The sequence below is a fragment of the Ascidia mentula genome, chromosome 7, assembly GCF_947561715.1.
Source record: "Ascidia mentula chromosome 7, kaAscMent1.1, whole genome shotgun sequence".
Classification (NCBI taxonomy): domain Eukaryota; kingdom Metazoa; phylum Chordata; class Ascidiacea; order Phlebobranchia; family Ascidiidae; genus Ascidia; species Ascidia mentula.
This window is the reverse complement of record NC_138572.1, coordinates 6,445,993-6,467,361: the sequence shown is the minus strand read 5'-3', so window position 1 is coordinate 6,467,361 and position 21,369 is coordinate 6,445,993. Positions and strand designations below refer to the sequence as shown.

The 21,369-nt window shown below is 39.4% G+C and overlaps 4 protein-coding genes across 4 annotated transcripts; all 4 read right to left on the bottom strand.

Moving 5' to 3' along the window:
• Positions 1 to 5,331: 5,331 nt before the first annotated feature.
• Positions 5,332 to 6,512, bottom strand: LOC145909408 (uncharacterized). Its single transcript, XM_082996800.1, has one exon. It carries the CDS (start codon positions 6,280 to 6,282, stop codon positions 5,332 to 5,334), a length of 951 nt encoding a protein of 316 aa, XP_082852926.1. The 5' UTR covers positions 6,283 to 6,512.
• Positions 6,513 to 13,877: 7,365 nt separating this feature from the next.
• LOC145909407 (uncharacterized) lies at positions 13,878 to 14,908 on the bottom strand. The gene has a single exon (XM_082996799.1). The coding sequence runs from the start codon at positions 14,892 to 14,894 to the stop codon at positions 13,878 to 13,880; it is 1,017 nt and encodes a 338-aa protein (XP_082852925.1). The 5' UTR covers positions 14,895 to 14,908.
• A 1,484-nt stretch (positions 14,909 to 16,392) lies between these two features.
• Positions 16,393 to 17,489, bottom strand: LOC145909406 (uncharacterized). The gene has a single exon (XM_082996798.1). It carries the CDS (start codon positions 17,374 to 17,376, stop codon positions 16,393 to 16,395), a length of 984 nt encoding a protein of 327 aa, XP_082852924.1. The 5' UTR covers positions 17,377 to 17,489.
• A 1,951-nt stretch (positions 17,490 to 19,440) lies between these two features.
• Positions 19,441 to 20,698, bottom strand: LOC145908830 (uncharacterized). The gene has a single exon (XM_082996152.1). The coding sequence runs from the start codon at positions 20,653 to 20,655 to the stop codon at positions 19,693 to 19,695; it is 963 nt and encodes a 320-aa protein (XP_082852278.1). The 5' UTR covers positions 20,656 to 20,698; the 3' UTR covers positions 19,441 to 19,692.
• Positions 20,699 to 21,369: the final 671 nt, after the last annotated feature.

Genomic DNA, 21,369 nt, shown 5'->3' with positions numbered 1-21,369 from the left:
GTCTCAGAATTTCAACCACGTGGTTTTATCAGGAGGTCTGTCTTTTTTCCACAAATACTCTTAACGATGCTCGGCCACGATTCGAAAGTCAGGAGGACACTTGTGAGGTTTAGAAATAAGTTGATGACGTACACACTCACAGAAAAATGCAAAGACACCTTAGCCACACAAGCCATGGAGATGAAGTCGCTTAAAACACAAACACATCCCAAAACTATTGACCTTTTTACCAGTCTCACAATACGGTCAGCATTACTTCCTTGTGCATGGAAACGTAGTTGGTATAAGAAAAGAAAGAGAATCAGCGACTGACCGATTACGGCAACAGCGTTGCATACGTATATAGGCCACATAACGAATCGTTCATTTGGTACAGCGTTGCAGCTATTATTCGCAAAGAAATAGTTATTTGGGTATGCAAAAGCAACACCCCCAACCAGCCAGCCGGCTACTACAAAAAACAAAGCACCAAAGTTTACAATTTGAAGCCATCGTGTTTCAGTAAATCGCATAGCTGGATGATGACTGAGTGAACGCTGACGAAACCAAAGAAAAGTATATACACAGATAATGGATAGAGTGTAGAGAATGATGAAGGTGTCCATTGCTATTTCGCAAGTTCGTGTCGACCCGTTGTTGTATCCAAGAATGGTAAATACTTGCAATAACAGGAAATTCAAACAAGTCGTAAGAAAGGAAGCCACTGCTGCAGTATATACGGGACCTGCGTTCACTTTTGAAGCATTGAAGACGTTTTGTTTTTCCCATTTTCCTGTGCGAATACCATTCACTATGAGAGCCACACTAACCCACGCGACGATTACAAGTGCAACTACGTCACATATTTCAAATGCAATCCAGTCAGGCTGCATGTATTTCGTCACCACTTGTTGAGAATTAGTTAAATTCATCCTTGCAATTTGCTGATCTTCCTAAAAGTCGACAATTTTTCAAATTTTTGTCACAATATTTTGAGACTATAATCGCTTCGTTTCCAGTTGTTAATAGAAATGCCTTATTCACTATGTTACCTGTTCTACAACAGATAATCTGTTAAAATTAAATCTTTGACGATCGCACTTATCTGACATTGGAACAGCGGATTTCCAGTCATTATTTCGAGGTAAGCTGTGCGCAGCAATACAAAGAAACAAGAACCTATCGATCATGCTTGTCGAGGTTTCTACGTTCTTATCTGTGGTTCAACCAACAGCGTATAAATTAGGCATTTGAACAGCAGACTTCCTGCTGTTACCCATCATGACGCAATTCCTTGCTTCGTATATTATTATTTTAGGGCAAACGATAATTTTTTATAGAAGATTTAAATGCTGTTGTATGACAAGACATAATTGCTACAAACCTAATATCAATATATCCACACTTGACCATTTCTCAACTACAGTGAAACCAAATGAGTGGTCACCTCAGCTGGCGGCCTTATTTCTGTGTAAAATTATTACTGCCTAAACAATGTCTAAAACGCCTTCCTCATACATTCCATCACATTCTAATCAAAGCCTTGTTAAAGGAATTTCCCGGAGAACGTTTATTTTTGCATACTATTGCCCGAGTCAAATAAAAGGGAGAAGGGCCGACATATGCACGGGAAATTGAGGTATTTTCCATTCTTCTTCATTGCGTTTGGGAGTCAAGTTGGTTTGCTACGTGGTGCACGTTGTCGCATCAAAGCACTCGTTTGATTTGGATTGAATTGGTGAAACGTATTATCGGACAAAGTGTGTTTGAGACATATGCATAAAAATAAACCTCTTTGACTAAAAAAAATACAATATATATATTGTATATTTACAATATGGGGTATTTGAAAGTACTTGTCGTTGTTTTGTGTAAGCTTTTATCCATTTTAATACCGAACAGGGATGCTAATGTGAACAAACATAATTATAATTTTGATTAATTAATTTTTCTCTTAATCGTGCTTCTCATGAAATATCATTTATTAGGAAAGAGAGTTTCTCATTGAATTTTTATTTTGTTTAATGCAGATCAGTCATCACTATTAGGCCTACGTATAGGTGTTTCGGTATAATAGTAAGAAAGTCTAACCAGTACAAACTCAACAAAATGTCAAGTATTATTGCTCTACATGGTTACACTAGAAATGTTTTTCTATACAAGTATTTTCATTTCTGGTGATGTGATGACAAATTTAGTGGACTAGACTTCCTCAAAAACAATATTTATAAGGTCAATGCAAATGTTGTTTTAATGTTGTAAAAATAGGTTTTCTTTACTTTCTGTAGAAATAAAACAACTGCACTATAGTTGATTCATTTTAATAGAATACGTTTCTGTTGTTTTCGTAGTTGTGATATTAACGAGAGATTGTTGTGGAATTATTATACCCGTAATCAGCAAACCTTTCTGTAAAAGCGAAAATGAGTTTATTATTTAAAATACCGCACTTACATACAACACAGAAATCACTAGAAGAGCTTTTACAACTAAAGACAATTAAAGGAAAGTAAGCCATGTGATACACAATTTTTTTTTTACAGTGCGCAGTTCAAACATCATGCACAGATCTTTGCTGGTATTGAGTAAAGTGGTACCAATACAACGAAGTAACGAAAACAAAACAGACAACTAGACGAAAAATAGTTATTTTTGCAGTCTTTGTGATGTGTACGATATATAAGTGTATACGAGTACACGTAGATTCTGTATTAGCTGTCCTAACATGGACAATAATAACTGCTTGTACGCCTGAACAAGTTCCGTTTTCATATATCTCCACATTGCTGGCAAGCCTGGCCATAAAATTAAAGTCAGTGTTTATACTTTTGTTTACGCTCTGGGAGCAGAAGAAAAGGGAAAATCTTTAGTTGGTTTCGATTTTTCCCAAATGCTCCAGAGGATGTCACGCCACGATTCGAAAGAAAGAAGCACACTGGCAAGGTTTGTCATCATGTTGACGTCATACACCGTCACTGTGACGTGTCGTGTTGTACTTTCTGGGACCGCTATTGCGAGTATTGCCATGGCAAGAAGGTCACTGACAGCGCATATGGCTGCCATGAGAGCTGATCGCTTCAAAATGTGTTTAATTCTGCCAGCATTACTGCCTTGGGCTTGCCTACGTAGAGGGTGCAGGAAAAGAAACAGCATCATTGCTTGACTAAGAAACACTAATCCGTTGCTGAAGTAAATTGGCCAAACGGTGAACTTATCTTTGGGTCTCGATACGCATCCACGGTTGGAGTCCATGTAGTTTTTCGGATATGCAAAAGTTATACCTACGAAAAGGTAGCCTGATACTACGGTGATTATAGCTGCCCAGTGAACACAACGCAGCCACCATCTGTTATCCAAGTCCATTGCCGGATGTTGGTAAAGTGATCGCTGGCGAAACCAAAGGAAAACGTAGACGCTGGTGATGGTCAAAATATAACCGATTATTGAAACATCCATGGCTACTTCGCATGGTGAAGGAGTTCCATCGTTGTAGCCGATATTAAAAGTAACTTGATCAGGTATCAAGCGAATGTAGCTGATTAGAAAAGCTATGAGAGCCGAGGTATAAACGGCACCTGCGTTTACATGCGATGATTTCGACCTATTTTCGTTTTTCCATTTTCCGGTGCGACGACCGTAAACTATAAGACTTAAGATGACCCACGTGACGGTTGTGATGGCAACAACGTTGAAGATTTCTGCTACAATCCATTCCGGTTGCATAAATCTGTCAACTTGAGGCTGCAAGACAGTCTGGTTCGTGTTGCGAGTAAAGTTAACAGTCGTTGGTGTATACATTGCAAGACTTGCACTCTTACGTAAAATAATCTGTAAGACAATATTTTGTAACATTGACTTCAAAAGCGATAGAGGAAACCTTCCTTTGTTTCTGTTGCTTTACGTTGTCCCTTTAACTCCAATCCACAAACTCTCACAGACAATAACACATAGAACTGAGAGATGGTATCAACCCACTCTACCGTCTTCCTTGTTGTGTTACTCAGCCCACATAACTGACAACAAAGACGATTACTCCATGTCGTGTTTTCATGCTCTGTTTTTCTGGGGGGCAAAAGACTTTGTTAATAGAAAATTGCCGGATGTTGGTAAATTGCACGCTGACGAAACCATAGGAAAATGTACACACAGGCAATGGTCAAAATATATCCCAGGATGAAGAGGTCCATTCCTACCTCGCAAGGTTTTCTTGAACTGTCGTTGTACCCGATGTTGAAAGTGGCCTGGACTGGAAGCACACACAAGTAACTCAATAAAAATGAGGCAACCGCTGCCGTGTAGACTGCGCCTGCGTTAACTTTTGAAACGTTGTACACGTTTTCTTTTTTCCACTTTCCAGTGCGACGTCCGTTTACAATAAATGCCACACTAACCCACGTGACTGTTGCGATGGAAACGACGTTGTAAAATCCGTTTCTGGTAAAATCCATTCCATTTCTGGTAAAAATCCATTCCAACTGCACAAATTTGTTCACCGCTGGCGGATTAGCAGTGGTTGTATTCATTTTGTGTTAAGCTTTTGTTTTAATTACTTGATTTAGCCATGAAAGCAATTGCGGAAACAATTAGGTGTTGCCATAAACATACGCCAGGCACTTATTCTCAAACGTTGGGAAATAACTTTATCTGGTTGGAAAACTATATATCTACGCTCCAATGTGACTCGCAGCTTGTTAAAACAACCAGCACAATTAGTCCGCTTCATGTTGTGATGCTCTGTTTTTTTATTGAACCAACTCACTTTGTCAATACAACAGAAACCTGTGAAGTAGATCCGACAAACTGCTTGTCCAATTTAAACTGTGATATTTTTTTAAACAACCCAACACAGAGCTTGGGTCGCGACCTAATTAGGGTTGCAAGATAAAATTTGGGAGGTTTGAAAGAAACTTTGTAGAACAATTCCATACTAGACGTTGCCGGGTATTGTTTAGAATTAGCATAGAAGTACAAAAGAAAAGTTTGAGAAACCCTGTCCAAATCCAATGGAGGGTGTGCTCAGTTTAAAACGCGATAGTGATTTTATCAAATCGAAAAAGCCTCACAATTCCTTTGGTGCTTCGTGATATCACTGAAAACATGCATGTTATTATAAAGTAAACACAAACTTTTAATAACAATTTTTCAAAAATTAAACATTGACAATTTGGCAGGCCCTATCATAACATTGTTTTTCATAAAACTTCTTTTAAAGGTTTTTACGTTACATTCTCATCTCTGATGTGATTTTTGATGCAAGGCTGTTAACTGAATGATATATAACATGATAACAGACGCCCAAAAAAGGTTTTATTTAACAATTGGTCGCAAATTATTCACAAAATAAAAACGTAGTTACAATCTTGAGTCACCAGTTATTCCACTGGCAGCGGTAGGAAGGAAATTCTTTGTGGTTTCTGATTTTGAACAAAGATTTGTGAGAATTTCGCGCCATGTTTCGAAAGACAGAAGTATACTCGCGAGGTTCGTCATCATGTTGACGTCATACACCGTCACGGTGATGTGTCGTGTCGTTTTTTCAGGAACTGCGAATGCGAGTATTATCATAGCAAGAAGGTCACTGACGACACAAACCGCCGCAAAACTAGCTGATCGCCTCAAAATATGTTTGACTCTGCCAGCATTGTTGCCACGTGTTTGATAAAGTAGGGGATAAAAAAAGAGAAAGAGCATCATCGCTTGACCAAGAATGATCACGCCGTTACTCAAATAAATTGGCCAAACGGTGAACTTATCTTTGGGTCTTGATACACAACCACGGTTGGAGTCCATGTAGTTTTTCGGATATGCAAAAGCTATACCTGAGAAGAGGCCACCCCCGACAATAGTAAATATAGTTGCCCAGTTGATGCAACGGAGCCAGCGTTTGTTAGCCAAGTCCATGGCCGGGTGCTGGTAAAGCGAACGCTGTCGAAACCAAAGAAAAATGTTGACGCAAATAAGGGTCAAGGTATAACCGATTATTGATACATCCATGGCTACTTCGCATGGTGAAGGAGTTCCATCGTTGTAGCCGATATTAAAAGTAAATTGATCAGGAATCAAGCGAATGTAGCTCATTAGAAAAGCTATGAGGGCCGAGGTATAAACTGCACCTGCATTCACTTGCGATGATTGCGACGCATTTTCGTGTTTCCATTTTCCGGTGCGACGACCGTAAACTATAAGACTTAAGATGACCCACGTGACGGTTGTGATGGCAACAACGTTGAAGATTTCTGCTACAATCCATTCCCACTGCACAAATTTGTTCACCGCTTGCGGATTAGCAGTCGTTGTATTCATTTTGTTGCAGTTAAGCGTTTCTTTTAATGACTTCACTTAACCTTTTAAGCTGATATAATTGACGCTTGCATAAGCATACGTCATTATTATTTTTCACAAACGTTAAGAATTGATTATATCAGCTGCAGACAGGTGGCCTCTGTTTCGAGGTAATAAATCTCATCAGCGCAGCTTGCCTTGACTCTTGTAGACGATCTGACAATTAGTTGAGGATTGCCTTAATATCTTGACAAAACTACAACTACCTCAAACCAAAGCAGAAAATATTATATTATCGTTACACTGCTTTATCTGCAACAGCGACAATGTCTAAGATGTTGTTTTATTCAACTGCTCCTTCAATTAAACCAAGTCCACTATGAGGTTGATGTTTTCATAGCTTCCTGTGATAATAGTTGAGATGCAGCGGTTTCCGCATTATCTAAACTTTTCAAACAGATACAACTACACGTCAATGTGACTCGCAGCTTGCTAAACTAACATTTGCAAAGAGAAAGCGCTACGATTGTATTAGATAAATAGAGAATGATGATGGAAACAGTTTAAACATACGTGTTGATTTCACCACCTCATATTGACATAATTAATAATCTGATAAAACTCTGAGTACTGTGAGATTTTTGAGTAGGCAAAATTTTCCAATAAAGTTTTAAAACTTCTACTATAGCGTACGTTCTCCTTATTCTGCATAGTACACCACTCTGTGGTATATCGTTAGGGTTCAGTACCCGTTCCAAAATTAAATCCAGGACAACAATACAACCATATTTATAACATCAGTGAATACCTTCTTTCTTGGTCGTGATTGAATTAATTGCAAACAAATTGCGATGGGAAAACAAAGACTGGTTACTTCTATTTGTGACTTCATATTAATATATTCCAACCGCCCATGTTAATACAATATTGCATAAAGAAATAAATTAACACACAAGAAGTGAAAGAAGCGTGGCATTTATTTGCAAAAAAAGCCATATTATTGCAAAGCTGCAGACAGGGTGTGTACACGCACTGGTTCGACCTGTAAGGTCTCATCAGTGCAGTTTTGAGTGGCACTGTGCTAGCTTTTACACTAGCAGGCACACTAGTCTTCACTTTGTGGTACCTTTCGGTCAACGTCGATCTGCAGGGTACCCTATACTGAGCACCGAAGACCTTACAGGTCGAAACAGTGCGTGTACACACCCTATCTGCAGCTTTGCAAGCGTGGCATTATGTTATTATTTTAGTCTCGGTTGCATGACGTCACCGAACTAGGATGTGCGAGTTCATCATCGTGTAGTTTTATCCAAAGGCTATGATAACACACTTTGACTTTGCAGCCTTGTTTCCAAATAATGGTAACCATGACGTCAATTTCCTGTTCCTACGGCATCCATACGAATGTTGAGATAAACCTGTCTTTAGACATAAAGAGTGATAATTACGGTCATTACAGTGACTTTTTTTGACCAGAAAAGTTTTTGTTGGATATATATATCTGCAACGACTGTTGCTTTTTTGGCAGATTCACACACCCGTCTGTACTTGCAATTTTAGTGAAAAATATTACTTTGCCCAGCACAAGCAATTAGCACTTGAGGGTAAAGCGAATTACCGTTTTTCTGAACATTATTAAAAGCATCGACACTTCATGAAGAACACACAGAAACTCTTTGGTGTTATTATTTTATGCATCGCCGATTAAAACGACAATATTTACAACACAGGTACAAACTTCAATGAAAAAATTATGCGAAAAGATACCAATTCAGTTCTGGTTTATCGGTAGTTGTCTCAGCATTTCAACCACGTGGTTTTATCCGGAGGTCTCTGTCTTTTTTCCACAAATACTCTTAACGATGCTCGGCCACGATTCGAAAGTCAGGAGGACACTTGTGAGGTTTAGAAATAAGTTGATGACGTACACACTCACAGAAAAATGCAAAGACACCTTAGCCACACAAGCCATGGAGACGAAGTCGCTTAAAACACAAACACATCCCAAAACTATTGACCTTTTTACCAGTCTCACAATACGGTCAGCATTACTTTCTTGTGCATGGAAACGTAGTTGGTATAAGAAAAGAAAGAGAATCAGCGACTGGCCGATTACGGCAACAGCGTTGCATACTTATATAGGCCACATAACAAATCGTTCATTTGGTACAGCGTTGCAGCTATTATTCGCAAAGAAATAGTTATTTGGGTATGCAAAAGTAACACCCCCAACCAGCCAGCCGGCTACTACAAAAAACAAAGCACCAAAGTTTACAATTTGAAGCCATCGTGTTTCAGTGAACGCTGACGAAACCAAAGGAAAGTATATACACAGATAATGGATAGAGTGTATAGAATGATGAAGGTGTCCATTGCTATTTCGCAAGTTCGTGTCGACCCGTTGTTGTATCCAAGAATGGTAAATACCTGCAATAACAGGAAATTCAAACAAGTCATAAGAAAGTAGTGATGTTCCCAGTTCCAAATTATCCGGCCCGGCCGGATCCGGATAGTTATTAATCAAATCCGGCCGGATAACTTGGATCCGGCAGTTTGTTAACACCGATTCGTGTATTATGGCAAAAATGTTTAATTGCCAAACAGAATACTATGTTAAGGTTAGCCTGTCATGAGTGGAACAAATAAACGTGGGCATTTATTAATATGGTATAACACGTCACGAAAAACCTTAATAACAAATAACAGAAAAATCTTACGTCGGCGAGTAGGCTATAACAGACTGGGTCCCAAAAACGAGTAATTTGCGAAATGTTTGTCCGCGTTTAGGACAAAAATGCTTTCCCAACTATCCGGTAAAATTAAGTGTATTATCCGGCCTGGTCCGGGTATTGAAAATTGGTCAATATCCGGCCGGGTTCGGGTACCCGGATCCGGCGCAACACATCACTACAAAAAAGGAAGCCACTGCTGCAGTATATACGGGACCTGCGTTCACTTTTGAAGCATTGAAGACGTTTTCTTTTTCCCATTTTCCTGTGCGAATACCGTTCACTATGAGAGCCACACTAACCCACGCGACGGTTACAAGTGCAACTACGTCACATATTTCAAATGCAATCCAGTCAGGCTGCATGTATTTCGTCACCACTTGTTGAGAATTAGTAAAGTTCATCCTTGTAATTTGCTGATCTTTCAAAAGTTAACAATTTTTACAATTTTTGTCACAATATTTTGAGACTATAATCGCTTCTTTCCCAGTTGTTCAGCGAAGTACTTCATTTACTATTTTACCTGTTATGCAACACATAATCTGTTGAAATTGAATCTTTGACGCACTTAACTGAATTAATCTGACATTGGAACAGCGGATTTCCAGTCATTATTTCGAGGTGAACTGTGCGTAGCAATACAAAAAAGCAAGAACCTATCGGTCATGCTTGTTCCGTTCTATTCTGTGGTTCAAACGAACAGCGAATAAATTAGGCATTGGAACAGCGGACGTCATGCAGCGGTTTCCGCATTATCCAAACGTTCCAAACAGATATAACTACACGTCAATGTGACTCGCAGCTTGCTAAACTAACGTTTGTATAGTGAAAGCGCTAAAATTGTATTAGATAAATAGAGAATGATGATGGAAATTGTTTAAACATACGTGTTGATTTCACCACCTCATATTGACATAATTAATAATCTGAAAAAACTCTGAGAACTGTGAGATTTTTGAGTAGGTAAAATTTTCCAATAATGTTTTAAAACTTCTACTATAGCGTACGTTCTCCTTATTCTGCATAGTACACCACTCTGTGGTATATCGTTAGGGTTCAGTACCCGTTCCAAAATTAAATCCAGGACAACAATACAACCATATTTATAACATCAGTGAATACCTTCTTTCTTGGTCGTGATTGAATTAATTGCAAACAGATTGCGATGGGAGAACAAAGACCGGTTACTTCTATTTGTGACTTCATATTAATAAATTCCAACCGCCCGTGTTAATACAATATTGCATAAAGAAATAAATTAACATACAAGAAGTGAAAGAAGCGTGGCATTTATTTGCAAAAAAGCCATATCATTGCAAAGCTGCAGACAGGGTGTGTACACGAACTGGTTCGACCTGTAAGGTCTCATCAGTGCAGTTTTGAGTGGCACTGTGCTAGCTTTTACGCTAGCAGGCACACTAGTCTTCACTTTGTGGTACCTTTCGGTCCACGTCGATCTGCAGGGTACCCTATACTGAGCACCGAAGACCTTACAGGTCGAAACAGTGCGTGTACACACCCTATCTGCAGCTTTGCAAGCGTGGCATTATGTTATTATTTTAGTCTCGGTTACATGACGTGACCGAACCAGGATGTGCGAGTTCATCATCGTGTAGTTTTATCCAAAGGCTATGATAACACACTTTGACTTTGCAGCCTTGTTTCCAAATAATGGTAAATATGACGTTAATTTCCTGTTCCTACGGCATCCATAACAATGTTGAGATAAACCCGTCTTCAGATATAAAGAGCGACAATTACGGTCAATACAGTAACCTTTTTTTGACCAGAAAGATTTCCTTGTATTATCTGCAATGACTGCTGCTTTTTTGGCAGATTTACATACCGGTCTGTATTTTGCAATTCTAGTGAAAAATATTACTTTAGCCCAGCACAAGCAATTAGCACAAGCATCGACACTTCATAAGAAACACACCGAAACTCTTCGGTGTTATTATTTTATGCATCGCCGATTAAAACGACAATATTTACAAAACAGGTACAAACTTCAATGAAAAAATTATGCGAAAAGATACAAATTCAGTTCTGGTTTATCGGTAGTTGTCTCAGCATTTCAACCACGTGGTTTTATCCGGAGGTCTCTGTCTTTTTTCCACAAATACTCTTAACGATGCTCGGCCATGATTCGAAAGTCAGGAGGACACTTGTGAGGTTTAGAAATAAGTTGATGACGTACACACTCACAGAAAAATGCAAAGACACCTTAGCCACACAAGCCATGGAGATGAAGTCACTTAAAACACAAACACATCCCAAAACTATTGACCTTTTTACCAGTCTCACAATACGGTCAGCATTATTTCCTTGTGCATGGAAACGCAGTTGGTATAAGAAAAGAAAGAGAATCAGCGACTGGCCGATTACGGCAACAGCGTTGGATAAGTATATAGGCCACATAACGAATCGTTCATTTGGTACAGCGTGGCAGCTATTATTCGCAAAGAAATAGTTATTTGGGTATGCAAAAGCAACACCCCCAACCAGCCAGCCGGCTACTACAAAAAACAAAGCACCAAAGTTTACAATTTGAAGCCATCGTGTTTCAGTAAATCGCATAGCTGGGTGATGACTGAGTGAACGTTGACGAAACCAAAGGAAAGTATATACACAGATAATGGATAGAGTGGAGAGAATGATGAAGGTGTCCATTGCTATTTCGCAAGTTCGTGTCGACCCGTTGTTGTATCCAAGAATGACAAATACTTGCAATAACAGCAAGTTCAAACAACTCATAAGAAAGGAAGCCACTGCTGCAGTATATACGGGTCCTGCGTTCACTTTTGAAGCATTGAAGACGTTTTCTTTTTCCCATTTTCCTGTGCGAATACCATTCACTATGAGAGCCACACTAACCCACGCGACGGTTACAAGTGCAATTACGTCACATATTTCAAATGCAATCCAGTCAGGCTGCATGTATTTCGTCACCACTTGTTGAGAATTAGTAAAATTCGTCCTTGCAATTTGCTGATCTTCCTAAAAGTCGACAATTTTTCAAATTTTTGTCACAATATTTTGAGACTATAATCGCTTCGTTTCCAGTTGTTAAGCGAAGTACTTCATTCACTATGTTACCTGTTCTACAACAGATAATCTGTTAAAATTAAATCTTTGACGATCGCACTTATCTGACATTGGAACAGCGGATTTCCAGTCATTATTTCGAGGTGAGCTGTGCGCAGCAATACAAAGAAACAAGAACCTATCGATCATGCTTGTGTCGAGGTTTCTACGTTCTATTCTGTGGTTCAACGAACAGCGAATAAATTAGGCATTTGAACAGCAGACTTCCTGTTGTTGCCCATCATGACGCAATTCCTTGCTTCGTATATTATTATTTTAGGGCAACGATAATTTTTTATAGAAGATTTAAATGCTGTTGTATGACAAGACATAATTGCTACAAACCTAATATCAATATATCCACACTTGACCATTTCTCAACTACAGTGAAACCAAATGAGTGGTCACCTCAGCTGGCGGCCTTATTTCTGTGTAAAATTTTTACTGCCTAAACAATGTCTCAAACGCCTTCCTCATACATTCCATCACATTCTAATTAAAGCCTTGTTAAAGGAATTTCCCGGAGAACGTTTATTTCTGCATACTATTGCCCGAGTCAAATAAAAGGGAGAAGGGCCGACATATGCACGGGAAATTGAGGTATTTTCCATTCTTCTTAATTGCGTTTCGGAGTCAAGTCGGTTTGCTACGTGGTGCACGTTGTCGCATCAAAGCACTCGTTTGATTTGTATTGAATTGGTGAAACGTATTATCGGACAAAGTGTGTTTGAGACATATGCATAAAAATAAACCTCTTTAACTAAAAAAAATACAATATATATATTGTATATTTCCAATATGGGGTATTGAAAGCACTTGTCGTTGTTTTGTGTAAGCTTTTATCCATTTTATTACCGAACAGGGATGCTAATGTCAACAAACATAATTATATTTTTGATTAATTAATTTTTCTCTTCGTAATCGTGCTTCTCATGAAATATCAAAGCATTTATTAGGAAAGAGAGTTTCTCATTGAATTTTTCATTTTGTTTAATGCAGATCAGTTATCACTATTAGGCCTACGTATAGGTGTTTCGGTATAATAGTAAGAAAGTCTAACCAGTACAAACTCAACAAAATGTCAAGTATTATTGCTCTACCTGGCTACACTAGAAATGTTTTTCTATGCAAGTATTTTCATTTCTGGGTGTGTGATGACAAATTCAGTGGACACGCCTTCCTTATAATCAATGTTTATGAGGTCAATGCAAATTTTCTTTTTATGTTGTAAAAATAGCTTTCGTCTTACTTGCCATAGAAACAAAATGACTGCACTATAGTTGATTCGTTTTAATAGAATACGTTTCTGTTGTTATCGTAGTTGTGATATTAACGAGAGATTGTTGTGGAATTATTATACCCGTAATGCAGCAAACCTTTCTGTAAAAGCGAAAATGAGTTTATTGTTTAAAATACCGCACTTACATACAACACAGAAATCATTAGAAGAGCTTTCACAACTAAAGACAATTAAAGGAAAGTAAGCCATGTGATACACAAAAATTTTTACTGTGCGCAGTTCAAACACCATGCACAGATCTTTGCTGGTATTGAGGAAAGTGGTACCAATACAACAAAGTAACGAACACAAAACAGACAACTAGACGAAAAATATATTATTTTTGCAGTCCATTGAGATGTGTACGATATATAAGTGTATATGAGTACACGTAGATTCAGTATTAGCTTTCCTAACATGGACAATAATAACTGCTTGTACGTCTGAACAAGTTCCGTTTTCATATATCTCCACATTGCTGGCAAGCCTGACCATAAAATTAAAGTCAGTGTTCATACTTTTGTTTACGCTCTGGGAGCAGAAGAAAATAGAAAATCCTTAGGGGGTTTCGATTTTTGCCAAATGCTCCAGAGGATGTCACGCCACGATTCGAAAGAAAGAAGCACACTGGCAAGGTTTGTCATCATGTTGACGTCATACACCGTCACTGTGACGTGTCGTGTTATACTTTCTGGGACCGCTATTGCGAGTATTGCCATGGCAAGAAGGTCACTGACAGCACATATGGCTGCCATGAGAGCTGATCGCTTCAAAATGTGTTTAATTCTGCCAGCATTACTGCCTTGGGCTTGCCTACGTAGAGGGTGCAGGAAGAGAAACAGCATCATTGCTTGACTAAGAAACACCAATCCGTTGCTGAAGTAAATTGGCCAAACGGTGAACTCATCTTTGGGTCTTGATACGCATCCACGGTTGGAGTCCATGTAGTTTTTCGGATATGCAAAAGTTATACCTACGAAAAGGTAGCCTGATACTACGGTGATTATAGTTGCCCAGTGAACGTAACGCAGCCATCTGTTATCCAAGTCCATTGCCGGATGTTGGTAAAGTGATCGCTGGCGAAACCAAAGGAAAACGTAGACGCTGGTGATGGTCAAAATATAACCGATTATTGAAACATCCATGGCTACTTCGCATGGTGAAGGAGTTCCATCGTTGTAGCCGATATTAAAAGTAACTTGATCAGGTATCAAGCGAATGTAGCTCAGTAGAAAAGCTACCAGTGCCGAGGTATAAACGGCACCTGCATTCACATGCGATGATTGCGACCTATTTTCGTGTTTCCATTTTCCGGTGCGACGACCGTAAACTATAAGACTTAAGATGACCCACGTGACGGTTGTGATGGCAACAACGTTGAAGATTTCTGCTACAATCCATTCCGGTTGCATAAATCTGTCCACTTGAGGCTGCAAGACAGTCTGGTTCGTGTTGCGAGTAAAGTTACCAGTCGTTGGTGTATACATTGCAAGACTTGCACTCTTACATAAAATAATCTGTAAGACAATATTTTGTAGCATTGACTTCAAAAGCGATAAAGGAAACCTTCCCTTTGTTTCCGTTGCTTTACGTTGTTCCTTCAACTCCAATCCACAAACTCTCACAGGCAATAACACATAGAACTGAGAGATGGTATCAACCCACTCTACCGTCTTCCTTGTTGTGTTACTCAGCCCACATATCTGACAACAAAGACGATTACTCCATGTCATGTTTTCATGCTCTGTTTTTCTGGGGGGCTAACAGACTTTCTTAAGAGAAAATTGCCGGATGTTGGTAAATCGCGCTGACGAAACCATAAGAAAATGTACACACAGACAATGGTCAAAATATATCCCAGGATGCAGAGGTCCATTCCTACCTCGCAAGGTTTTCTTGAACTATCGTTGCACCCAATGTTGAAAGTGGCCTGGGTAGGAAGCAGACACAAGTAACTTGACAAAAGTGAGGCAACGGCCGCCGTGTAGACTGCGCCTGCGTTAACTTTTGAAGCGTTGGATATGTTTTCTTTTTTCCACTTTCCAGTGCGACGTCCGTTTACAATAAATGCCACACTAACCGACGTGACTGTTGCTATGGAAACGACGTTGTAAAATCCGTTTCTGGTAAAATCCATTCCATTTCTGGTAAAAATCCATTCCAACTGCACAAATTTGTTCACCGCTGGCGGATTAGCAGTCGTTGTATTCATTTTGTGTTAAGCTTTTGTTTTAATTACTTGATTTAGCCATGAAAGCAATTGCGGAAACAATTAGGTGTTACCATGAACATACGCCTGGCACTAATTCTCAAACCTTGGGAAATAACTGTATCTGTTTGGAAAACTATATGACTACGCCCCAATGTGACTCACAGCTTGGTAAAACAACAAGCACAATTGGTCCGCTTCATGTTGTGATGCTCTGCTTTTTTATGGAACCAACTCACTTTGTCAATACAACAGAAACCTGTGAAGTAGATCCGACAAACTGCTTGTCCAATTTAAACTGTAATATTTTCCCAAACAGCCCAACACAGAGCTTGGGTCGCGACCTAATTAGGGTTGCAAGATAAAATTTGGGGGGTTTGAAAGAAATTTTGTAGAACAATTCCATACTAGACGTTGCCAGGTATTGATTAGAATTAGCATAGAAGTACAAAAGAAAAGTTTGAGAAACCCTGTCCAAATACAATGGAGGGTGTGCTCTGTTAGAAACACGATATTATTTTATCAAATCGAAAAAGTCTCACAATTCCTTTGGTGCTTCGTGATATCACTGAAAACATGCATGTTATTATAAAGTAAACACAAACTTTTGATAACAATTTTTCAAAAATTAAACATTGACAATTTGGCAGGCCCTATCATAACATTGTTTTTCATAAAACTTCTTTTAAAGGTTTTTACGTTACATTCTCATCTCTGATGTGATTTTTGATGCAAGGCTGTTAACTGAATGATATATAACATGATAACAGACGCCAAAAGATGTTTTATTTAACAATCGATCGCAATTTATTCACAAAATAAAAACGTAGTTACAATCTTGAGTCACCAGTTATTCCACTGGCAGCGGTAGGAAGGACATTCTTCGTGATTTCTGATTTTGAACAAAAACTTGTGAGAATTTCGCGCCATGATTCGAAAGACAGAAGTATACTCGCGAGGTTCGTCATCATGTTAACGTCATACACCGTCACGGTGACGTGTCGTGTCGTTTTTTCAGGAACTGCGAATGCGAGTATTATCATAGCAAGAAGGTCACTGACGACACAAACCGCCGCAAAAATAGCTGATCGCCTCAAAATATGTTTGACTCTGCCAGCATTGTTGCCACGTGTTTGATAAAGTAGGGGATAAAAAAAGAGAAAGAGCATCATCGCTTGACCAAGAATGATCACGCCGTTACTCAAATAAATTGGCCAAACGGTGAACTTATCCTTGGGTCTTGATACACAACCACGGTTGGAGTCCATGTAGTTTTTCGGATATGCAAAAGCTATACCTGAGAAGAGGCCACCCCCGACAATAGTAAATATAGTTGCCCAGTTGATGCAACGGAGCCAGCGTTTGTTAGCCAAGTCCATGGCCGGGTGCTGGTAAAGCGAACGCTGTCGAAACCAAAGAAAAATGTTGACGCAAACAAGGGTCAAGGTATAACCGATTATTGATACATCCATGGCTACTTCGCATGGTGAAGGAGTTCCATCGTTGTAGCCGATATTAAAAGTAAATTGATCAGGAATCAAGCGAATGTAGCTCAGTAGAAAAGCTATGAGGGCCGAGGTATAAACTGCACCTGCATTCACATGCGATGATTTCGACCTATTTTCGTGTTTCCATTTTCCGGTGCGACGACCGTAAACTATAAGACTTAAGATGACCCACGTGACGGTTGTGATGGCAACAACGTTGAAGATTTCTGCTACAATCCATTCCGGTTGCAAAAATCTGTCAACTTGAGGCTGCAAGACAGTGTGGTTGGTGTTGCGAGTAAAGTTACCAGTCGTTGGTGTATACATTGCAAGATCTTACACAAAATAATCTGCAAGACAACTGTTTGTAATATTGACATCGCAGGCGAAAGAAAATACCTTTCCTTTGTTTCTGTTGCTTTACGTTGTTCCCTCAACTATGACCCACAAACTCTCACAGACAATAACACATAGAACTGAGACATTATCATTACACTCCACCGTCTTCCTTGATGATATAGACACTCAGCCCACTACATTATTCAGCGTAGTTAAAAACAATAAGCACAATTAGTCCGCTTCATGATATCATGCCCTGTTTTTCATGGAGTCAGCGCACTTTGTCAATACAGCAGAGAAGTAGATCCGACAAACTGTTTGTCCGCGATATTTTTACTCCAACATAGAGGTTGTTAATCAATGGGTCGCGACCTAATTGGGGTTGCTATACACAAAATTTTGTGGTTTTAATACAAATTACAAATAGAAAAGTTTAAGAAACCCTGGCCTATAGCATATGTACGTTAATACAAATCAATCTATAAGACAGTTGTTTGTAACATTGACGTCAAGGGCGACAGAGAATAATATTCCTTTGTTTCAGTTACTTTGCGTTGTTTCTTCCACTTCAATCTAATTTAATCTGACAGGCAATACCAAATAGAACTGAGATAGTATTCATACACTCCACAGCCTGTTGATAATGTTATATAACCCATGTTTAAATATGCATAAGTGAGAATTAAGTTTAGTTATGAAAATGTGCATTACCTTATGCCTCCACAAACGTCATGAAGTGCAACATGGGTCACTTTAAATTAAGCGGACGGTAGCAACAAGCCCACGCGTGTCGTCCTTACAATAAACCGTATTTGTCCCTATGTACCCTGTTGAATAGATAATAGCGTTGGTTGACATGGACTGCTTGTGAAATAAAATGGCTTTCGCAGGCAAATGTATGCTTTGAGTCTTCGGAACTGAAGTAAACTAAAGATTTTAGTTAATTGTGGAGATAGTTTTGCATGCAAACATTATCCCCTGCCAGAAATTACTTGTAAGAATACAAAAAAACAAACGTTCATTAATTGCATTTAAAAACCGCAACTGTGTTTGTAACATGTTATGTTAAACACAAAAAGTATTCGTAAACCAAACAAAAATACATAGTTTTGGTCGAATTAACGAAATACTAGAAATATTATACATAGTGCGTGGTCTCTATTTTATGCGAGAGAGTATCAGCCTTTTCCAAATTCCATGGTGTTAAAATACTTTTCTTTTCTTGCTTTTAGCGTTTCCCAGATACAAATGTACAACAGCAAATACAAAAAAAGCCATAGTAATGGAGAACTGCAGACAGGGTGTATACGCACTGCTTCGACCTGTAAGGTCTCATTAGGGCAGCCGTTGACAGTGGCACTGTGCTAGCTTTTACACTAGCGGGCACACTAATTTCCACTTTGTGGTACCTTTCAGTCAACGATCCGTTGGGTACCCAATACTGAGTACCGAATACTGAGTACAAAGTGGAAATTAGTGTGCCACTGTCAACAGCTGCACTGATGAGACCTTACAGGTCGAAACAGTGCGTGTACACCCAGATGTCTGCAGCTCTCAAATACAAAAACACTTCATAAAAAACTTTAAAACTAGCATTGTACTTAAATTGACGGAATGTTAAAATAGGGTGGTGGGACAGTGTTTTGCCAATTGGGTTTAAACTGGTTCGTGACGTATCCGGAGGCGTGGTAATGTTTCGCAACCACGACCGACGTGGGTTTATGAAAGACTTGCTTACACCTGATTGACCGCTCCGGTGCTGAATTTCTTTGTTACGGACAGTTTCGAATGACGTCGGTTTTTGAAACAGCTTTATTTTCAGTCAAGTCGATCCCCTCAAGTCGATCGAAATTTTAGAAGAAAGTCTTCCCTTTATCAATTGTTGGTTTCTAATCATGCGTCACTTTCACCAGGAAGTCTGACTTTCATATCACTGTTCAAAACGTAAAAGCTCTTATCGACAACCATAGCGACAAAATACCATAACATACTTTATTACAGCTTATCGTTGATACGATTGTATTTACAAACAAAGAAATATTACATGGGATCGGATGGGCAAAAAACAAAATGTTGGTAATTTATTCCAATATCAAGCCATTTGATGCTGGAACTCGGCAAAGACTTTTTTTTACATAATTACCAATTTCACTTAGAAGAGAACAAAATAACATAGCGTATTTGATCTTGCAAAATAAGGCTCACTCAAACAAGGGAAGTTAAAAGCAAGAAAAGATGATTTATATGGAACTGGAAATCCGTTGTAAAGATTACGTTTACACACGGAGAAAAACTGAAACAAATCTATGTTCTAGTTTCTCCTGTCACAGCACTGGCCGAAGAAGACAAGACCCCACTCTCTCTTCTGTGCTTAACTTTCCAGCATGTTGTGAGGATTTCAGGCCACGACTCGAAAGATAAAAGGACGCTCATGAGATTGACCATCATGTTGATGTCATACACCGTCACTGTGACGTGTCTTGTTGTGCTTTCTGGAACCACTATTGCAAGCATTACCATGGCCAGCAGGTCACTGACCACGCAAACGCCAGCGAACATGGCAGAGCGCTTGAGTATCCGCATCACTCTGTAAGCATTACTACCACGCGTTTGCGAACGGAGCGGATAGAGAAAAAGAAACAACATCATGGCCTGTGCAATGATGACTATGGCGTTGCCAGCGTATATCGGCCAAACGGTGAATTTATCCTTTGGCCTGGAGGCGCACCCGCGGTTGGAGTCGGTGTAGTTGTCCGAGTAAGTGAAAGCAACTCCGGAGAAAAGGCAACCAAGGACCATCACAACTAACGTACCCCAGTTAAGATGACGTAGCCACGGTTTATGAGCCAAATTCATAGCAGGGTGCTGGTACAGCGAACGCTGACGAAACCATAGGAAAACGTAGACACACGTGATGGTCAAAGTGTAGCCGATAATTGAAACGTCCAATGCTATTTCACAAGGCATGGGGTTTCCCTGGTGGTATCCGATATTGAAAGTGACTTGACCTGGTATCAGTCGAATGTAGCTGAGCAAAAACGAAGCTACGGCCGCTGTGTAAACCGCCCCAGCGTTCACCTGCGATACGTTGGAAGTATTTTCTTTTCTCCATTTTCCGGTGCGTCTTCCGTTGACAATAAGCCCCACGCTGACCCAAGTAACCGTAAAGATGGCAAAAATGTTGAAGATTTCGGCTACGTACCATTGTGGCTGTTCGAACCAGTTTACGACGTCAGGCTGAGTTGCGTTGTCGGAAATATTTTCCATATTTTCGGTTTAGAAAATCGACAAATCTTATCTACTTCCCTGATTACCTGCAAGATGTTGATAAAAGTTAGTGTCCTTTTTGCGGTAGTTTATCCGCTACATATGAATCAAGTTAGTTACGCGACATCATTTCACCTTCCATTTTAGTAAGGACTCATTTAGTTACGTGAAAAAACGCCAGAAAAATTTGTGAAGCAAACATTACAGTGATATTAATAACAAAACTTTTACGCCATGACTTTGACGCGTCGTTGGAACGTTGTTGTTTAGTACAAAATGTCAGGTTTTGTCCGAAAAAACAGCAATCAAATGTTACATTCTGACTTGGTGGAATAGCAGTGTACTATATGGTACTGATAGGATTCATATAGGTGCAAAAGAATCGTTTTCGCACCAAAATACTGTTCGTTCCACACAACAATACAGCACAGCGGTAACAAAAGCAAAGAACTCTTGCACTTTTTGAGAATAAGCTTCTATACAGCAACTTAATATTGCTACCCTTTGGTTGTTTCTTGCGGTTGAAACTTGATACTTGAACCATTGTTGCGCCGATCGCTTGGTACTAACGGGACCATATACGAATATAGGAAGTCGTTTGACTGCATGGCGTAGCCAGGAAAAGCCCTGCACTCCACACCCATGTGGACACATTTAGATTTCTAGCCATTGTGCTGAAATCAATATGCCATGACAACGCGATTTGCATTGGCT